General features: G+C 37.2%; 3 protein-coding genes across 5 annotated transcripts; 1 reads left to right on the plus strand and 2 right to left on the minus strand.

Annotated features, from left to right (window-relative positions):
* LOC105169857 (protein NLP2) lies at positions 2,741–8,004 on the plus strand. Its single transcript, XM_020695936.1, is given in 6 exon segments — positions 2,741–2,938; positions 3,216–4,319; positions 4,687–4,734; positions 4,827–5,826; positions 6,850–7,019; positions 7,021–8,004. Coding segments are annotated over 5 exon segments (2,790 nt in total). The 5' UTR covers positions 2,741–2,938; positions 3,216–3,410; the 3' UTR covers positions 7,684–8,004.
* On the minus strand, positions 7,795–13,130 carry LOC105169858 (pentatricopeptide repeat-containing protein At2g17140-like). The gene is given in 5 exon segments (XM_011090404.2): positions 7,795–8,900; positions 8,980–9,088; positions 9,364–9,643; positions 10,144–12,073; positions 12,076–13,130. Coding segments are annotated over 3 exon segments (2,607 nt in total). The 5' UTR covers positions 12,626–13,130; the 3' UTR covers positions 7,795–8,900; positions 8,980–9,088; positions 9,364–9,516.
* LOC105169859 (U11/U12 small nuclear ribonucleoprotein 65 kDa protein) lies at positions 13,927–19,122 on the minus strand. Of its 3 annotated transcripts, none has more exons than XM_011090405.2 (12): positions 18,909–19,116; positions 18,600–18,797; positions 18,251–18,322; positions 17,887–18,114; positions 17,550–17,631; positions 17,261–17,431; positions 16,071–16,235; positions 15,812–15,982; positions 15,212–15,299; positions 14,984–15,042; positions 14,405–14,470; positions 13,927–14,234 (listed from the first exon to the last, which is right to left on the minus strand). In XM_011090405.2, the coding sequence occupies exons 2-12, from the start codon at positions 18,737–18,739 to the stop codon at positions 14,151–14,153; spliced, it is 1,326 nt and encodes a 441-aa protein (XP_011088707.1). In that variant the 5' UTR covers positions 18,740–18,797; positions 18,909–19,116; the 3' UTR covers positions 13,927–14,150. The 3 variants fall into 3 exon arrangements, 1 of the variants encoding a protein (XP_011088707.1); XR_002287695.1 differs by adding an exon at positions 14,603–14,700 and having other exon boundaries at positions 14,216–14,234; positions 18,600–19,122; XR_002287696.1 differs by lacking the exon at positions 13,927–14,234 and adding an exon at positions 14,614–14,700 and having other exon boundaries at positions 14,419–14,470; positions 18,600–19,122.

Here is a 19,160-nt window from a genome sequence, read left to right on the forward strand (position 1 = left end):
TACTTTGTTACGGATAAATTAATATTGGTTTATATAATTAATTAATATATCATAGCAATATGTATATAGTGCATACGTGTACCTATATTATAAGAATGTCAATGAATCTTCAGTGTATATACCAAATTAAAGTCGATAATCATAATTATTCCGATATAATTCACATTAATTATAATGGATCTCTTTAGTATCTAATTAATAATTCATATATATATATCTTAATTCTACGATGTGAAATTGTGAATGAATAATATAAATGTAGGTGGGAGTGGGACACATCATCTTCCTCATCATCATCTCAATAATTCAGCTTTGACTTTAATTTCTTTACAAATCTATATGCCAGCATATTTTGGTAGCTCATATATATATATATATATATATGTATATACATTGAGTGATGGATCATATATATTATATATCATCAGATTCTACATATATAAATATTATGATCATCATCTTGCACAATTGATTACTAGCTAATTAATTAACGTCACACGTAAGTATTAATAAATCCCCCCATCAGTTAATAGCTAGTCTTTTGGGAGTTGATGATGTCCTGCTCTTCATCAATTATCTCTAATTAATTATTTGTAAACTAATTAACGTGTTTATATATATACGTACGTAGCATTTTGAACTTTGAATTGATCATTAATAATGTTTAATTGTATATATGTAATTCAATCTACAACTTTAATCAAGAGCTACCTATATATATATATATATATTGGCGGCATGGGTAGTAATTAAGGCTAGCTAATTACAACAGAAACTAAGAAAGAGAGAATTAGATTGGATGATGATGATGAGTAATTCATAGAGCTGATCAGATGTTGTTAAATGAGGAGATATATCTGAATTATATTCCTCCTATATATATCCTGCACATAATTATACATGAGAAGTTAGCTGCACATACCAAATATATACATATATATATAGAGAGAAAGAGAGAGAGAGAGAGAGAGAGAGAGTACCATTCCACCAGTTTTAATTAATTTACAATTCAAAAAATATAATTAGAGAATTAATGATGTAATTGTATACTACTCATGTGTAGCTTGCGCTTATTAATTAATTTGGGTGGAATGCACGTATATATATATATATATATATGTAACAAAAATATACATGTTTACCTTATTATTATATATAAAGATATATGGGGCAGTGGGGGGGCGGGTGATCTCATCTCATGGATATACGTTATAATTATATATATAAGTTAATTTAGTAATTAATATTAGTTGGGGTTTGAAATGAACCCACCCTAACTACTACTAATTATCTGACATAAGCAATTAAGCTAGCTAGGTATAGGGCCCTAGGGACATTAACTACTACTACCCACATATATATAAATACTATAAATATCGTTTACGTCATTATGAATGAGTAATTAAAAACTAAAATATAATTAATGGCCCATCCATCACTTGCAATTGCATAATAATAATAATAATAATATATAATAATTAAAAGCTTATATATAAAGCTTGCTTTTGTGGGTGGGTGGGTGGGTGGGTGCATGGGTTGTATTGTACTTTCCAAGTGATGGGATGGGATACTGCTCATGCCTTCCACTACTCTTATCAATTAATTAATTTTTATTCTTTTATATATGTATATGCATATGTATATATAATTAATGTAATCATTGTACTTAGAAGGTGAATAAGTAGGGTAGGGAGGGGATTCTCTTATAGTAGTAGTGGAAGTGGGGTGTATTCATTCATAATTAAAAATTGCTTATGTACGTACAAAGTAAAGTAGTAATTAATTACTATTATTTATATATATATATATATATACATATTTATATGAGGGGAAAGGGGCCGGGAGTCCGCCCCGCCCATTAATTATTATTATTAGATTAAGCTCCTTAATAAATATAAATAGTTAATATAGGTAGCAGTGGTGGTGGTGGGGGTGGTGTTTCCCCAAAAGCAACAGAGCTGTGGGAGTGCCAATTGCGAATTGGGATCTTCTCTTCTCACAAGGATTCCACTATTTTTATATATATAATTATTACCAATTACAAATTTTAACATAATAATAATTATAATGTTAGGTAGAGGTCATGTGAGAAGGGCAAGTAATTATGGGATGCGGCGAATCGAATTGGAGATGAATGAAGGGTGATACTGATGATGATGATGATGATGGCCCCTCCACCACTTTGAGAGCCGCACATAGACCTACATATACATATACTACACTTACCCTACAATAATACCTTTTTTCCAAATTTTATACATACATGAATTAATATTCATTCTTTCTACTGTCCTCCTACCTTCCAATTAATGTTCTTTTCTCATCATACTGTATATATAGAGAGAGGTAGAGGAGGAGCAAAGGTAGAGGGGAGGCGGTGAGTTATGATAAGCATAAAGATGTATAGTTTTAGCGTAGGTGTGTATTAAGTGTATGTTGTGTTGTATATAGGGGGAGGAGCACAAGTATGTATGTATGTATGTATGTGGGAGCAGGGGCATGCAAGGACTGCTGCAGAGGAGAAGAAGTGAGTTGAGTATTAACCAGAGTTAAAAAAGTCAGAGAGTGGTAGCATGTGGTTTGTGTTGTGTTACTGAGAATCTTCCAAGTCAATGGACCACAATTCCTTAAGAATCTATTTTCATTTTGGGTTTCCAATGGTAAGAAGGGAAGTGGATGATTGATTACGTATGCGTCCTTTTGGGTGGGTCCTACTCCTTGTGTTTTCATAAAAATACCTTCTTTCTTTCTTCTTCCCTTCCCTGCTCTGCTCTTCATTGCAACTCCCGCAAACACCTTCCAACTCTCTCTCTCTCTCTCTCTCACTCTGCAATTCATACCATATGCACTCTCCTTCATTACACAATCTTTTCCTGTTGATGAATTGAAATACCAAATGCATGCTACCTCTTTCACACCAACCAACAATCTTCTCAAAGTCAGTCCTCTTCTTTTCTTTTTCTTTTCCAGGTTCCACATATATATATATATATATATATATTACTGGGCTTTTGAATTCTGAAATTTGATTCCATACCAAGTGAACTGTTTTTCTAAATAATTTTTTTCTGTCCACCCAAACTCAAGTTCTTGTAATGTTCTTTTTTCTTCTTCTGCCTTAACTTTTAATTAGTTTCTCTTTTGGGGGACTTTTGGTAAATGTTATGAATGATGTAGTTAAGTTTCTGCCCCCTGAAATGCATTTCTAATTGCAGTTGGAAACAAATGTTCTATTGACCATGTTTGTGGCACCTCCTGAGCTTTAGAAGACATGGGAAAGGAATCCTCCCTGGAACTTCCTCTTTCTTGTTGTTTTTAATATAATATTCAGGCTGCGTTTGATTTGCATTTTGTATGGTGTAGGGATTTTAATTTCATGGTGATGGAGGAGGAATGACGAGTATTTGATCATGGAAGATGGTGCCTTCACGCCTAACACCATGCTGTCGGAGTCGGACAGCCCTATTGATTTCAATCTCATGGATCAACTCTTGTATGATGGATTCTGGTTAGAGACTACTGATGAATCCAGCTTTTGGCACCCTTGTCCTACTTCTACTACTACTTCAACCGATTTTACTTCATCTTCCTTCGTCTTCCCTACTTCACACACTAATATACACACTTCAAATACCACTCCACATCAGGACACTTCCTTAAAACAATCCCACAAATCAGTTACTTTTGGTCCGCCATCTCTTACTTACCCATTAATGGACGATTTTTCTCAAAATCATCAACCCTCCCTTCCTTTAGTTTCTTCAAACCAATCCACAAACTTTCTGGTCCAGGACACTCAAGTTAGCAGAAGGTTGTGGGTCGGACCCAACACAAGTCCAATCCGCAATGTCTCGCTAAAGAAGAGATTGGTGCAGGCTATCAACCACCTGAAAGATTCTATAAGGGATAAGGATGTCCTTATTCAGATCTGGGTCCCTGTCAAGAAAGGAGGCAGGCAAGTCCTCACAACGAATAATCAACCGTTTTCACTTAATCCCAACTGCAAGAATCTTGCAGATTACAGGGATGTTTCCCGCAGTTATCAGTTTGCAGCAGACGAGGGCTCTAAGGAGTTTACTGGATTGCCTGGACGTGTTTTCTTGAACAAGTTGCCTGAATGGACGCCGGACGTTCGTTTTTTCAAAAGAGAAGAGTATCCACGTGTGAATCATGCTCAACAGTATGATGTTAGAGGATCACTTGCACTTCCAGTTTTTGAACAGGGGAGTGGTAATTGCTTGGGGGTTGTTGAAATCGTGACAACTAGTCAGAAAGTGAATTATCGCCCTGAACTTGAAAATGTCTGCAAAGCGTTAGAGGTGCTGTATTGTTCTTCACTCTGTTTGTATTTCTATTTTTCTATTCAAAACCATGCGATAACCATAAGTTTTAGACAACTTAGTTGAAGAACGATGGAAATAAAAACTGAAAAATAATTTGCTGAGCAAAGAGATGCTTTATGTATGGCCAAATGTGGATGAAAACTTTGACAAGTTTGTGAAATTATGTCAATATGGACTTTTTAGGGTGAGTTATTTCTCAAATGAAACATCAGTTCAGCAAAGATCTTTTTATCGGAATGAAAAAGAAATTAGTAAACCGTCATGTTTGGTTTTGGCTTATCATCTACCTTGCTAAATGATACAATTGCTCTCTTTTTATCTGAACAAAGTTTTTCTCTTGCAGGCTGTTGATTTGAAGAGTTCTGACATTCTGAATCCTCCCAACATAGAGGTGGTATCTGATGTCATTTTCAAGTTAAAAATTCCGAATCATCTGCAATTTGAAATTTATTCCTAATACAGAGGTGCGATTTTATGTATCAGGACCGCAACGAATCTTACCAAGCTGCACTTATGGAGATCAGAAATGTCCTGAAATGTGTCTGCGATACCCATAAGTTGCCTTTGGCACAGACGTGGGCTCCTTGTGTTCAACAAGGTAAAGGTGGCTGCCGGCACTCAGACGAGAATTACACACAATGTGTTTCAACAGTCGACACTGCCTGTTATGTCGCTGATCAACAAGTTTCTACTTTTCATGAGGCATGTTCTGAGCACCACTTGCTCAAAGGCGAAGGTGTTGCTGGCAAAGCTTTCCTAACAAATCAACCGTGTTTTGCTGAGGACATAACAGCTTTTAGCAAGACAGAGTATCCTCTCGCACATCATGCTCGGGTGTTTAACTTGTGTGCTGCTGTAGCAATACGACTCAGAAGTACATATACTGGGGCAGCTGATTTTGTTTTAGAACTCTTCTTGCCGCTAAATTGCAAAGATGTTGAAGATCAGAGGTGGATGCTTGACTCATTATCATCTGTTATACAACGAACTTGCCAGAGTTTACGTGTAGTTACGGATCAGGAGTTGGCTCGGGAAACATCAGGCAGAGGAATAGCTGGTAAATCAGATGGTGAGAATCACCCAAGGTTGGTAACTTCTCCTTCCGAAGAACCATCTCCTGTTGCTTCGTCTTGTATCAGGCACGTGGTCGATTCCCAGCACAAGGGAAAACGAATTGCTGCTTCTTTGGGTCATCACAAAGAGGAACTGGGGGAATTCAAGGTGACAACCCAATGGGATAACTCAGGGTCGGACTTCCATTATTCGCCAGCTTTTTCAGAGCATGAGCAGCCCCAGCAGGACTCGGGACCTAAACCAAGTGGTGATGTTACTGGAAATTTTTTCTTGGCTGGTGGGGATCTTCCTGTAGGTCCTAAAACAAATCCTGAGAAGAGAAGGACAAAGATTGAGAAGACTATTAGCCTGCAAGTACTTAGGAAGTATTTTGCGGGGAGCCTAAAAGATGCTGCCAAGAACATTGGAGGTATGGCAATACCTCACAGCACACATAATCCGGTTGCTAAAAATGGAATTTTACTGATTTACAGCATTCTCAAAGAGCAGCATTCTTTTAGTTGACAGCGTATGCCATAGGAACATCAATGCTTATCAATTATGATATTATTTGATATGGGTACTTTATTCTCTGGACAAATTGTGGTGTTTTGCTTTGGTCTTGACTTCTTACCGGATGCTCCTTACAATGTTGTTCCTTTTCATTGACGAGTCTGATGAACTTGTTTTCCTTAATATTCGTTATGGACATTAAACCCAGTCAGTGCAAATTGTGCTTTCTAGACTTCATTAAGCTTTTGAGATGAGACTTGATATGAAAATATGAATAGAAAATAAGCAAGTATTCTTCAGAGCTACTGGTGAAGTGATACATTCAAGAGAAGTACCTTAAAAGATCTACTTCTCCCAGTCCTTCCCCTCAGATTCCCACACTTCTGCCATCTTGAATATCAGCTGCAATGTCATGATAAAAGCAACCTTTCCTAGTCAATTTGTTTACTAATCGTTGCTTCTCTTAACCTTTTATGCTACTTATTCAACAGTATAGGATTATCACAGCCTTGTTCGCATATATATATATATATGTATATTTCCTGCAATATTTTTTTTATTTATGGCTTCTATTTGTGGAGCTGTGGTCGGTATGTTATTCATGAGTTTAGGGATACTATATCTATATCTATAATATATATCAAAGCTCAAGGCCTTAAAGTAACTACTTTTGGTAGATAAAATATGAGTTATATCATTTACAAATAATAATATCTTTAATTAATTACTTATTCACATTTAAGGCTAAATCTATTTTATCAGTTTTCATCAATCATTCATTATATTTTTTCTATTTTATTTAACTAAATAGATATAACAAAAATTTAAATTATGCACACACATCTTCGATTACTAGTGTATTTAATGTTTCGTATAGTATGCTTCAAATCTAATCCCAGCCCACTAGAGGTTTTTATAATCTATTGTATTCCTACTGCAGTGTGTCCGACTACCTTGAAAAGAATATGCAGGCAGCACGGAATAACTCGATGGCCTTCTAGAAAGATCAAGAAAGTTGGTCACTCATTGAGGAAGCTTCAACTTGTGATAGATTCAGTACAAGGTGCTGAGGGTTCTATTCAGCTGCAGCCACTTACAAATGTCAGAGATGAATGATCAGCTGCAACAGGTGAATACCCAGCCTGTAGGCACCTTGATAAGTCCTGTAACCACTGCTTCAAAATCACCTTCTTCCTCTGGCAGCCACAGTTCAAGTTCAAGTTACTGTTGTTCTACTGGGGTGAAGCAGTCATCTTTCCCTGTAACTGGATCCAGTAGTGGAGAAGCTTTATCAGCAGAACACACTGGAGAGATGCTAAAGAGAGCACGTAGTGATGCAGAATTGCATGACTTGGGCCAAGAGGAAACAAAGCTTTTAGTTCGATCATACAGCCATAAGATTTTCAGTAACCATGCTCCCAATGAGACTCCACAGGTGCCTAAAAATAGCAGCAAGGTATATGATGTGGGTATGTTTAGAGTAAAAGCTACTTTTGGGGAAGAAAAGATCCGTTTGAGTCTGCAACAACACTGGGGTTTCATAGACTTACAGCAAGAGGTCTTTAGGCGTTTTAACTTAGACACTAAAAGCAGTAGATTTGATCTAAAATATCTGGACGATGACTCAGAGTGGGTGCTTTTGACTTGTGATGCTGATCTTGAAGAATGTATAGATATACACAGATCGTCCAAGAACCGAACAATTAAACTGTCCCTCAATCAAGTCTATAATCCAAGTCTCGGAAGCTCATTTGGTAGTAATGGCCCATATTAAAGGTGACTTTTACAACAAAATAAGTATGTTTCTTGTGTCTTGAAGTTGGATCACTTCAAAGGGATGACAAGCTGTTTTTGTTCCCTCCTTAACGGGTGTCAGAAAGTTCAGGACGTAGTAATGCTTGCTCAATGAATGGCTATGTTTACAGCCATCTGCCATATTTGTAGATCAGTTGAAGTGGGACAGGTATTGTAGCGCTATCTTTTTTGGGTGCTAAGGTCAGATTTATTTTGGAGTGTTCTTCTCGTTTGTATAATTATTTGTAGTAACGTCATTGACACATTTACGTACCATACTATGTACAAAGATTTCCATTAAGCATCTGTTTTTCAAGGCTCCACATGTGTTATCTTTCCATTTTATTCTTGCAAAGCATGATCACCATTCTCCCCTTCTCCTTGACTCATTGATGATGTTTATGGATAATTTGTAGCATATGCTGTCAAGTTATATCCCGAATCTGAAGCTCAGAGCAGAACAACTCCATCTTTTGGTAACAGCAGCTGGTGTTCGCTTAACTGATACCACAATACTGATACCGCTTTCGGCATTCAGGAAAAGAATAAAAAAAAAAAAGAAGAAATAAAGAAATAAAGGAAAGAACAAAGTTGACAACAAAATTACACAGGAAAAATGTGGGGATTGAAAATAGGAAACAATTGAGACAGTTACATTATGCCGAAAACGATGTTGATGCTGATGCTGTAGTCATGACATTTATTTGCTTTCTTGTACTCGCAAAGATGAAAAATAGGACTCCGGAAATTACAAAAAGGTGCCCTGTCTTCCTAGAAATTTCAAGCTAGGATAGATAACATGACTCCCTAGAAGAAAAAAGAAGAAATCATCAGCAGATTGCACAACTTGCTGGCCCTCTCCAATTGTCGTTTCCGCAGGCAATGATGGTCGTCAGCTGGTTACGCTGCAGGATTTTGCCTTCAGTTTTGCAACTATGTAAAAAATCACCACCTAACATGGTCAACGCTCCCAAGTTTCCTTCAACTCCAGTCAACATTTCATTACTTGCCCCAGAAGTACGTAGCTCTTTGGTATTTGTTGAGAAAGACGGCTATTTAATATGTGAGCTTGTCACAACCAAGGAAAATAGGAATGATAAAATTTAGCCTTCCACTCACAGCTACTGCTCCAAAGTTTCACTAGCAGCACTTAGCCTCAATCTGACAAAAACATAGAAACCTCACCTACGCATGAGGCTAATTTGGGCATGAGATTAGCATCACAAGAATGTTGTCTGCAGAATAAATACAAATAGATTCACTAGTGACACATTACCTCATTTGGTGAAGAATTTCATGTATAGTGCCACATGGTGCTAGTCTTTTGCATGTACTCCAGTTTCTATTAGTTCTGCATGCACTCCAGGTTCATGACCATGATGTAGCTGCGGCAGTCCAGAACAAAAATTGCATCATGAGCACCAAGCTAAATATAGAAAAGGAAAAAAAAAAAGGAGAGATATGAAATATACAGAAGAATTATTGGAGAAGTATGCATAAATGTTGTATATGCATATAGGTCGATATACAAAGGAGACCGGGTCAGAGAAACCATGCTTTAGAATAAAAATGTCTTCCTTTTTTTTTTTCCTTTCATTCTGGGGGGGGGGGGGGGGCAAGAATCAACACATACCCTGGGTGAATTAATTTGAGAACTTACTGTAAGGTGTCTTCTTTGTCCACACCTTAAGTTAGCTACAGTGAAGACATTTTCACAGCTGATGATAAGAGATATATGGTCATCATTTCTGAGCTTGACTGTTGACATTCAGCTGACTCCTATATAAGACCACACCTTGAGCACACAACACACTTAGATAGCAGCATCCAAGTCATCAAGAAAATCATTTTTCCTGGCTTGATAATATGACAAGTTTCCATGACCCCAGCCTTTCTGCACTCGCTTCAGAGTTTTCATGGCTATGGCACTCCCATCATCTCTATAAAGATTGAGCAGAGACATGATAAACAGCAGGTATAAAGCATCATATGATAACTAAAAATACCACCACCTATGGTATATAAAATTAGATTTGGAATAATTCCCAGTTCTAGAAGCCTTTACGTGAACAAATAGAACTAGGTTATTACTATGATAGCAAATTTTGAATTAATAAAAATACCATAATAAAATCAATGTGCATCTGAAGATGTCTGAAAGACCTGAACAGCAGATCATGGGATAGATTCTAGCTATCAGATTGTGCATTAAATAACTTAACAGACAACAACGTTATTGATTCATATCTGGCAGCACTCGAAACTAAATGGCCAAAATTCTTTTTCCAACCAGTTAAAAATGTTGAACTCAGATACCAATACCAGTCAAAAACTACTTCATGAAAACAGTGACACCGCAAGAGCCAATTCACTAAATAAATAGGTATATCAGTGAGCAATAGAATGAGTAAAGAATTTCTTCAGCAAGTTGAATTCAAACCTGTGCAGAATGGTTTGCCAATCACTGCGGTCATCTTTATATTGTTTCACAGTAAACAGCTTGTCATCTCTATGAACCTTATTTTCCATCTCAGTATCTGAACCCATTGCCAGCATTCTTTCTGTCAGCTCGTTAACCTCATGTTTATTTCCCCTCTGCCCGAAATACTCAATCACAGGCATGAACAATGCAGGGTCAAATCTACAACCTCTCTGCATCATTTTCTTAAGAATATCATTTGCACATTCTAAATTCTCACCGACACAAAGTCTATCAATGAGATCTTTGTAATGAAAGCCATTCAAATCAAAACATCTGTCTAGTGCAGCTTCAAATAATTGCTTAGCTTCCAAGATTTCCCCTCCAGCAAGCAATTCATTGAACATCAAGGTATAAAGTGCTTCCTTGTGACCACCAATACTGACAGCGATTTCAAATACCTCCTGTGCTGGTCTGAACTCCCCAGTCCTGCAGAATGTTTTAATTAACAACTTGAAGGAATATATATTAGGTGTTATTCCTCTTTGCAGCATCTCATCTAAAAGAGTAGCTGCTTCTTCAGTTCTTTCTCCCTCACATACAGAATCAAGAACAATGTTGTAAGTGTCAACATTAGGAGAAATACCTCTTTCTTTCATCTCATCCATCAGGCCTAACATCTCGAATATTTGATTTGTAATACCTAATCCAAGTATCAACCAATTGTAAGTTTGTAAAGTCTTGTTGCAACCTTTTCATTCCATGTCTTTCAGAACCTGAAATGCTGAAGATATCTTCCCCCTCTTACACAAGTTATATAGAAAAATATCATATACAGTTGAATCAGGATACAAATTTCTTCCCAACATCTCAATAAACTTCTTTTTAGCTTCCTCTAGCCGTCCATCCCTGCATAGTCCATTTATGATAGTCGAATACGTAATCAAGTCAGGCAAGCACCTTTTCCTATTTCCATCCACTAGACCAATGTACAGGTTACCCAAGTTGCCAAGAGCAGCACTTCCATGAGTCCACATTTCATTCACAATTTCAACTGCTCTATCAACCTTCCTAGTTCTACATAAACCATCAATCACAATGTTGCAGCTCACAGTATCTAACCCATTGCCTCTTTCATTCATCTTTTGCATTAACCTCTCTGCTTCTTCTATGTTGCCTTCTCTCCACAAGTTGTGCAGCATTACATTGCAAGTGTAAGTATTTGGCAAACATCCAGACATGATCATCTCATTTAGAACTTTGCTCGCCTCAACTCCCTTTCTTTGCTTGCAATGTCCTTGGAGCAGCGTGCTATAAGTGGCCACATCAGGGGAAATTCCACCAGATATCATCAAACTAACAACTCCCCTTGCATCTGCAACCATATCATTTTTACATAACCCATTAATTAAAATGTTATATGAGTATATATTTGGCCCCACTCCTTCATCAGCCATCTCTTTAAGTACTGTTTGAGCCTCCCAAATTTTCCCATTTCTGACTAAACCCAACAGCCATATGTTATAACTCTCCACACTTGAGAAAATAGCATCTCTTTTCATAGACTGAACTAAAGTGTGAGCTTCTTCCAACATCCCCTCCCTGCAAAATCCGTCCAACATTAAGTTATGTGTCACAACATTGGGCCTTGGTAAGCCCAACTCCTCATCCATTTGCATATCCCTAAATATCCTAGAGGCTTCCAAAATCTTCCCAGCTTTAGAAAGAGCAGAAATTCTAATGTTAAAGGTAACAACGTTTGGAGCGAGGCCATCCTCTTTCATCCTCTCCACCAACCTGTCAGCCTCATCATTGGTACCCTCCCTACAAAAACTCGCTATCAGAGTGTTGTATATTACTAGATTAGGGACGAGACCGATTCTCTTCATTAAATCCAGAAGCTCCAAACCTTTAGAAGCAAGCCCACATCTAGAATACCCGCGTGCCAATATCCGAAAGTGTACTCATTAGGCTCATAGCCTTTGTCGCGCATTCTATCAAATAAGTCCCGCGCATCTTCCAGCCGACCCGAATCGCACAGCGCACCGATCAAAAGATTGAGGGTATAAGTTTGGAGCTTGACCTTGGAAAAGATGAGATCTTTATAGAGCCAAGATACAAAATTGGGACAGTTTTCTTTAAGAGAAGTAAGAATCAGCAGATTGTACAAGATAATAGAGGGTGGGGATGCGGGGAAATGGGTTCGAAGAGATTGAAAATGAGATATGGCCTTGTGAATATGGCCGGCCTTGGCTAGTGTATTAACAAAGGAATACAAAAGATTATGCGGGGGCGTAGGAGAACGGAGAAGATGATGGTGGAGAGTGTCGATCTCAGAGAACATTTGGGCGCGAATGAGAATAGGGAGGATGAGAGGGAGGGAATGTTGGAGGGAGGAGAAATCATTGTTTGTGATGAGAGTGCGCTTAAAGAGCAGCCATGCGAATTCGGGGTGGTTGCAGTTTTTGATGAGAGCTATGGCCAGGGATTTGGCTTGCTCCATAACTACTCAGCAGCTGAATGCTTCAATTTTGCAGGTATGCTCTAGATAGATAGACCAACTGATTGTGTATCAATATATGGTGTCTGTGTGTCGGGGACAACATCCAAGGGATCACGGGAGCCTGCTATCCGGCGCGAGGAGAAGGCAGGGGAACGAGATAATCAGCTGTCTGATATACTAGACAAGGGGTGTTTTGAAGATATTTCTAATTAAAGATTCAGCAATCGACAACGAGCACTGCCATGGATGCCGGTCATCTAGTCCCTCTCCATCGCTCTGAAGAGAATTTGTATGGTTTTGGTGTTTGATATGCGTTTTTCTTGTTCTGATTCTTGGACTGGAATTTGTTTTGAACTAGCTTCGTTTGGTTTCATTTTTGGACGGATCAACACGTGCTCAATGCATTTCCTCATACCTCTCTATCAAGAGACATATATTATGTTTGGTTTTGTTTTTAACTTATTTTGGTGTAATTTGTGGAGATAGAGAGAGAAAAACAAAGATAAATAGGTGTAAATTAGAGATAGTGTATATGTTTGAATTTGTTTTTGGAGATAATATAAAATAAGTATGTTATATTTGATGTTAGTTAGTGGGAGACAAAAAGTACTGTTCATTGTCAAATCATGTCTTTTTTATATATATTTATACATATATATATGTATTAATATGTATAACATTTATTCAATTGTGAGCGGATTAAAATAAATAGTATTTTTTAATTATATTTGTATGGAAATGAAAAAATATAATTTATATAAATACACTTTTATAAATAATTAAATGCACTCTAGTAATCCATTAACAATATTTTTGTTAGACGTTCTATGCTAGGTGACATATTATTTTGTATTTTTTAAATTTTGATCAATGATTTTTTTAAAATTTTAATGTTATTTTATGAAATATTTTTAATATATGTAATTTTATTTAATTAAAATATATTTCTCATATAACTTTAGTTTTTAATATTTTCATTTACTTAATTAAAATACATTTTAAAAAATAATAATTAATTCTTCAATATTTTTAATTAGTTGTGCACGCTCATTAGTATATAAAACAACAAAATGTGATTTTCACACATTAACAGGCCCTAATTACATCACCGCCCCCGTGCACCACACTCCAAAACCAGCGTGCGTGTTCGAAAATCTCTATCCAAGCAAGGTATAAAGTAACAGCTATGCTGTCATTTCATGGAATAGAGAAAGAAACGAAAAAGGTAGAAATTAGAGTGGGCCATAATTTATAAATAAAGTATAATACTTTAAAATATGTTAGAAAACTACAAAATAATATGATCCAAACATGCAAATATTTTGGCCCATCTTTGAGATGGGCTAAAAACAAAAACAAACATAGTGATAAATTTTTGTCACAGCTTGCATGAGAAAATAATAAACATCAACTAGATAAACGTCAAGTCAGCCTGTTTGGGCATCAGGGAGCAAAACAACCAAGGAAAATGTTCCTTCACTTCAAATAATCCAAACTACTTTGCTGACTAGTAACTATTCTTCATTTAGTTGGCTTTAGCAGCGGCTGGGTTCCTGCCAAATTGGATGACAATAGGCTTGCCTTTAAATACATAACCATTTGCCACATTCTGCACTCGTCCATGAAACAATTCATTCATCAGGTCTATATAGTCAGTTAATGCACGTGACATACAGCCATAAAATTCAGCAATTCCCATTAATTGCCCAACATCAAATTTCTGTAGTGCATGTAAAAAAGGAGGAAAACCATTAGATTGCTTCGTGTTGGAAACCATACCAAAGCATTACGAGCAAGTTCAACTGTAGGGAACGTAATAAAAGCTTGACCCCTCATTCTTCCTTCCTGAAAGAAGTGGAGAGAGTTAATAAAACTTCTGCAGCAATATGATAATGGAAGCAGGGAGGAATATGAGGTTCGCTTTCAAGAAACGTCCCAATCAAGAGCTTGGTGCACTACATCATGCCAACACGTAACTCATCACTCACAAGACAGCTTTCCACAATAGACCTTTGAATATTTGTAGCATCTAAGACACTCTAATACTTTTCTCCGGTGATGCCACTTTCTGGGTACTGTTTGTTCATGCATAAGAACAAGAATGTTTTCTTGTGTCAGGTAATATAATGTAAAGGAATTGCTGAGAATTCTAAGATGAAAGAGCTCATAAAGTTCCTCTAACGCAAATCTTTCGTTTTAACATGTGATGTTCTATTTTCATACAAAAAGAACAGCATCACCATTTATACACACACAAAGATGTGAAAATTTATATAGGAGAAAACGGATGCTTCAAATATAAAACTACCAAGGGATTGGTTTGGATTTGGAATGCGCAAGTAAATCAAGATATCTCACCTGCATTAATTTAACACTAAGATTGGACTTGGCTGCATCAATGCTGCCAAAAAATGATCCTGGAACAAGTAAAGCAAGATGATATAAAGCAGAAACTCCTTATGAATAAAGTTCTGTAATTGACCCAGGAAGAACTAAAACAAAATAAAATAAAATCCAAAATCAGATCACTTGTTGCCAGATTAATGGACAATACTAAGACAGACGAAGATATAGAAGTAAGCTCACCAAATATAAAGTAGAAATCGTCAACAACCACATCTTTCGCCAAGTTCTTAATGTACAACACAGGACTTGGATCGCCAGCAGTATAATTCTGTTTATTAGAAAGAAAATAAATTTTCAGAATGAGAAGGCAAGCATTCATTATGCATAAGCTCCACTGATAATTTTCAATTCCTGGAGACCAATTATAAAATATCTGTCTGCAACATCCCAAAAGCTTCTTTCAGTAAAATGTCCCTTATTCTGGGAAATTTGACCACCTCCACTTTGGCCCCTAGGCATGTAAAAACACACTAGTTTTGCATATTTTCACCAACCTATTTCATAGTGTTGTTCAGAGTCCACGGGGAATTCTCATCCATGTCCACTGGACTTAAGCCCCTTGGTAAAAAGTCACCATTTTTCAGATTCTAGCATCTGTTTTTGTTGGATTATCAATTTGGTGAGAAGAAATTTCATACATTTTCATTCAAGCTAAAATAAGGAAAAAAAATCTACTGAACACTAAAGGCCTGTGAAAGCAAGCAAACACCCCCATTTTCCCTTCTTAGATTCCCCCATTTATTCATAATCAACAGATTTTCAGTACAAGTAATTTGATACCTTAAATCTAGGGAGTGACAATATTTCCTCTGGAGGCAATTTTCCACTATTTAGCTCCTCTAGAGTCGCATAAGGTTCATGATCAAAAGTTTCTAGTCTTGGCTCTTGCGCCTCCTTTCCAGCATCATCATGCCTTGGTTCAGGTTGAACCTGCTTAGGTGCTATTTTTATCTGCATGAGTATCAGGAACCCCGTACATTACAATCTTTCAAAAGAAGGTAGGTGTTAAAGTATGATATCAGAGGTCAAAGGCTATGACCTGCAGTACAGGGTTCTTTTTTTTTATTATAGGCTTTTCTTTTGGAACTAATGCAACTTGTTTTAGTCCAACAGCCTCATGCGCCACCTCCTTGTCAACAGCAGGACCTACAATAGCTTGTCGCTTGACACGCTTTCTACTAGGTCCAGCATCTCCTCGAACATCCTAAACCATTGAATAGTATTTGAAAAACCAAGCCAGTATAAAAGATCAAGGAAAAGGGGCAACAACAAGGAACCAAAAGAAAGGTAATTAATGGAACAGTCAGGAAAGCAAGATGCATAAACTAAAAACAAGTAATACTACAAATCGAGATCTTTATAGATCAGTGGCTTTTGGGGAATAGTTTTTGTTTTGTATTTCACTGGAGGGTTAAACAAGGGGGAAATGTCCCATAAAAGGATGAATCATAGAACAAATTGGCAGAAAGAGTAGCCTGTAGAAATTCCAAATACAGATGTTCATAGCAGAAAGCTCATCAATTTTCCATTCATAGTATCATGTCAAATGTATAAGGTTCCTAGGAAGGCGTGCTATTATTATTTGAAAGTTGTACTTATCAGCCATTGCGGGCTTGAAGCTCCAACTGAACCAACCAGTCACTGGATCTTTCTTGGCCAAACTCATTTGGAATTTCTTTTGGAATAAAGCACTTTGTATACTCTTGGCTTCTCCACTGCAACTAAGGCAACCCTTATACTATCCATTATCCAACAACCTCATGAACCACATCCTCATCAACAGCTGGACCCATAATAGGAAATCAATAGAATGTCAATTAGGTTCAACTTATCCTCCCACTTCTTTCAAAGTTGATCGCATAAGTGACATCGACCAAACACAAATTATGTTTCATATGCGAAAGGCCAATACATTTACTCGGGTTCGGGACAATAATTATAAAAAGAAAAACAAGAGAATCGGAAGAAAATCTGTTCGAGAAAAATGCCTAGGACTTGCACAAATGGTGGATGTAAATATAGGATTCAGTTGCGCCTAGTATGGATGACGATCTCTATGCATTAGGGATCTACTTGAAACACAAAGATGACCTTATAACAGTATAATGCATTCAAACTGGACTCCACAAAAGTGTTTTTCTGGAGGTGGTCCGCCATCATACCACTTCCAGTAGGACCTGATGCAAACAAAATAGGAAAATGATATAATAGCAAAGACCAGAGGATGACCTCATCCGAAGACTCCATTTCTGACTCGCTACTAGATAAATGTTCCATGTTGGTCTCTGAGGATGGTGGAGGTGGTGGAGGAGGAACAGGAACTGATACTGTCAGAGGTGGAGTAGGCAGTGCCTTGCGAAATGGAGCAGGAATATTCATTTTGTTCATCAAATGCAAAACCTGTACTTATGAATATAGAAATAAATATTGGGCAAAGACACAGAGGAATATATTTAATTGCTTGGGGGAGAAAGAGAGAGCAGGAGGGTGGAGTGGGGACAGACAAAATTACTATAACCTGTGTATAAAATCGGGGAACAGCAATAAGAGCATTTACAACATTGGTCAAAATGTTCCCATCGGGTGGTGGGTATGCATATCTGTAACAGAAACTGATTACTTGAACTAGTGTGTAGATCGATAAAAAGACCACAGATGAAAATGATATATCCATAAAAAACAAGTGCAAGTGTCCTCAAACAACCAAACAAATTCCAGAAGCAATATACATACAGAAGAAAGAGTCCAAATAGTAAGAAACAGAAGCTCATATAGGATATGGACTAAGAAATACAGAAAGGCATGAAAATACAACAAAAATAATCACGGTCTCAGAAGTACATAGAGTAACATACTCAAGATGGAGAGGAAATGGGTAGTCGACACCAAGTTTATCAGCAATGGGTTCACTAGCATGACTATGACCCCCTCTCGAATGATCAGTAGAAACTTTGGGGACTGAAGCATCTTTCATCATGGAGTCGGTATCTTTCCTGGTTTGTGTTTCACTTTTTTTATGCTTAGTGTCCTCAATTACTTTACTAGCTCTCTCGACTGACAAGACCTTGCCGAGAAACCGCAACCTGAACCACATAATTTCATTCAGACTGACTCTAAACTGGCGTTATGAATAGTGACAACATGAATTCGGCAATGTATTATTATGAGGACTCCTCCAATAACAAAAAGGTGGATAAGCCGGTGATAGAAAGGAAATACCCATGCAGCTGCTTTTGAGCTTGAGATGCTGATGTTTCATTCTTGAAATCAACGAAAGCACAATTTTTCACCCTATATGTAAGCGTGTTACATGAGTAGCAGTAGAAAAGTGAGATAAGAGCTGCAAACCAAAACAAGACGAGGAAACGGCGTAGAGCATCATAAATTTGATTGGCAGGGGATCAGGAATAAAAAAGAAAAAAGAAAAAAGAAAAGAAACCATGGCCAGGAAAACAAGAAGAAAAGTAAAGGAAATAAACTGACATTACAATCGACCAATAACCATGTTACTTGTAGACATGGAATCAACAATAAATAAGAGGGAGTGAAAGCAGTGATTTGGGGTAACCTTCCATGGGAACAGGGTCGGACAGAAGAGGCGCCGTAGTGAGAGAAGAGTCTAGTAAGAGTATCATGTGGAATCGCCTCGGGGAGATGGCGAACCAACAGTGTAACTGTTGACTCATGGGCAACTCCTGGATGCTGCATGGTTGTGGAACTGGAGGCGCCTCCGCCGTAACTCAAGGCTTTGGAGCAAATGCAAAATCTTTAACCAGGAAAGTAAATCTTAGAAATTAGTTGAAGTCCAAACTCCAGAGAATGAAAGCAAATATGGATAACATGATAGTATTTCACAAGGAAAAATTGACAAACAGACTTTTGATTATGGGATTGGCAGAGAGATGAAAGCCGGATGGCATTCCGATAGCAATTAACAGAGATGAATTTAACCAATTGCTGAAAAAAAGAAAAAACCCTAATTGTAATTGTTTGTTACTCCTTTCCTACTTCTTGTTGTTGGATGAATGATTTTGATGGTTGTGTTGAATTGAAAGAACACCCATCCATTAAATTAAATAATTGGAAACTTATGTGCTAACCAATAAATCATCAATTTGTTAAAATTGGA

The sequence above is a fragment of the Sesamum indicum genome, linkage group LG8 (assembly GCF_000512975.1).
Source record: "Sesamum indicum cultivar Zhongzhi No. 13 linkage group LG8, S_indicum_v1.0, whole genome shotgun sequence".
Classification (NCBI taxonomy): domain Eukaryota; kingdom Viridiplantae; phylum Streptophyta; class Magnoliopsida; order Lamiales; family Pedaliaceae; genus Sesamum; species Sesamum indicum.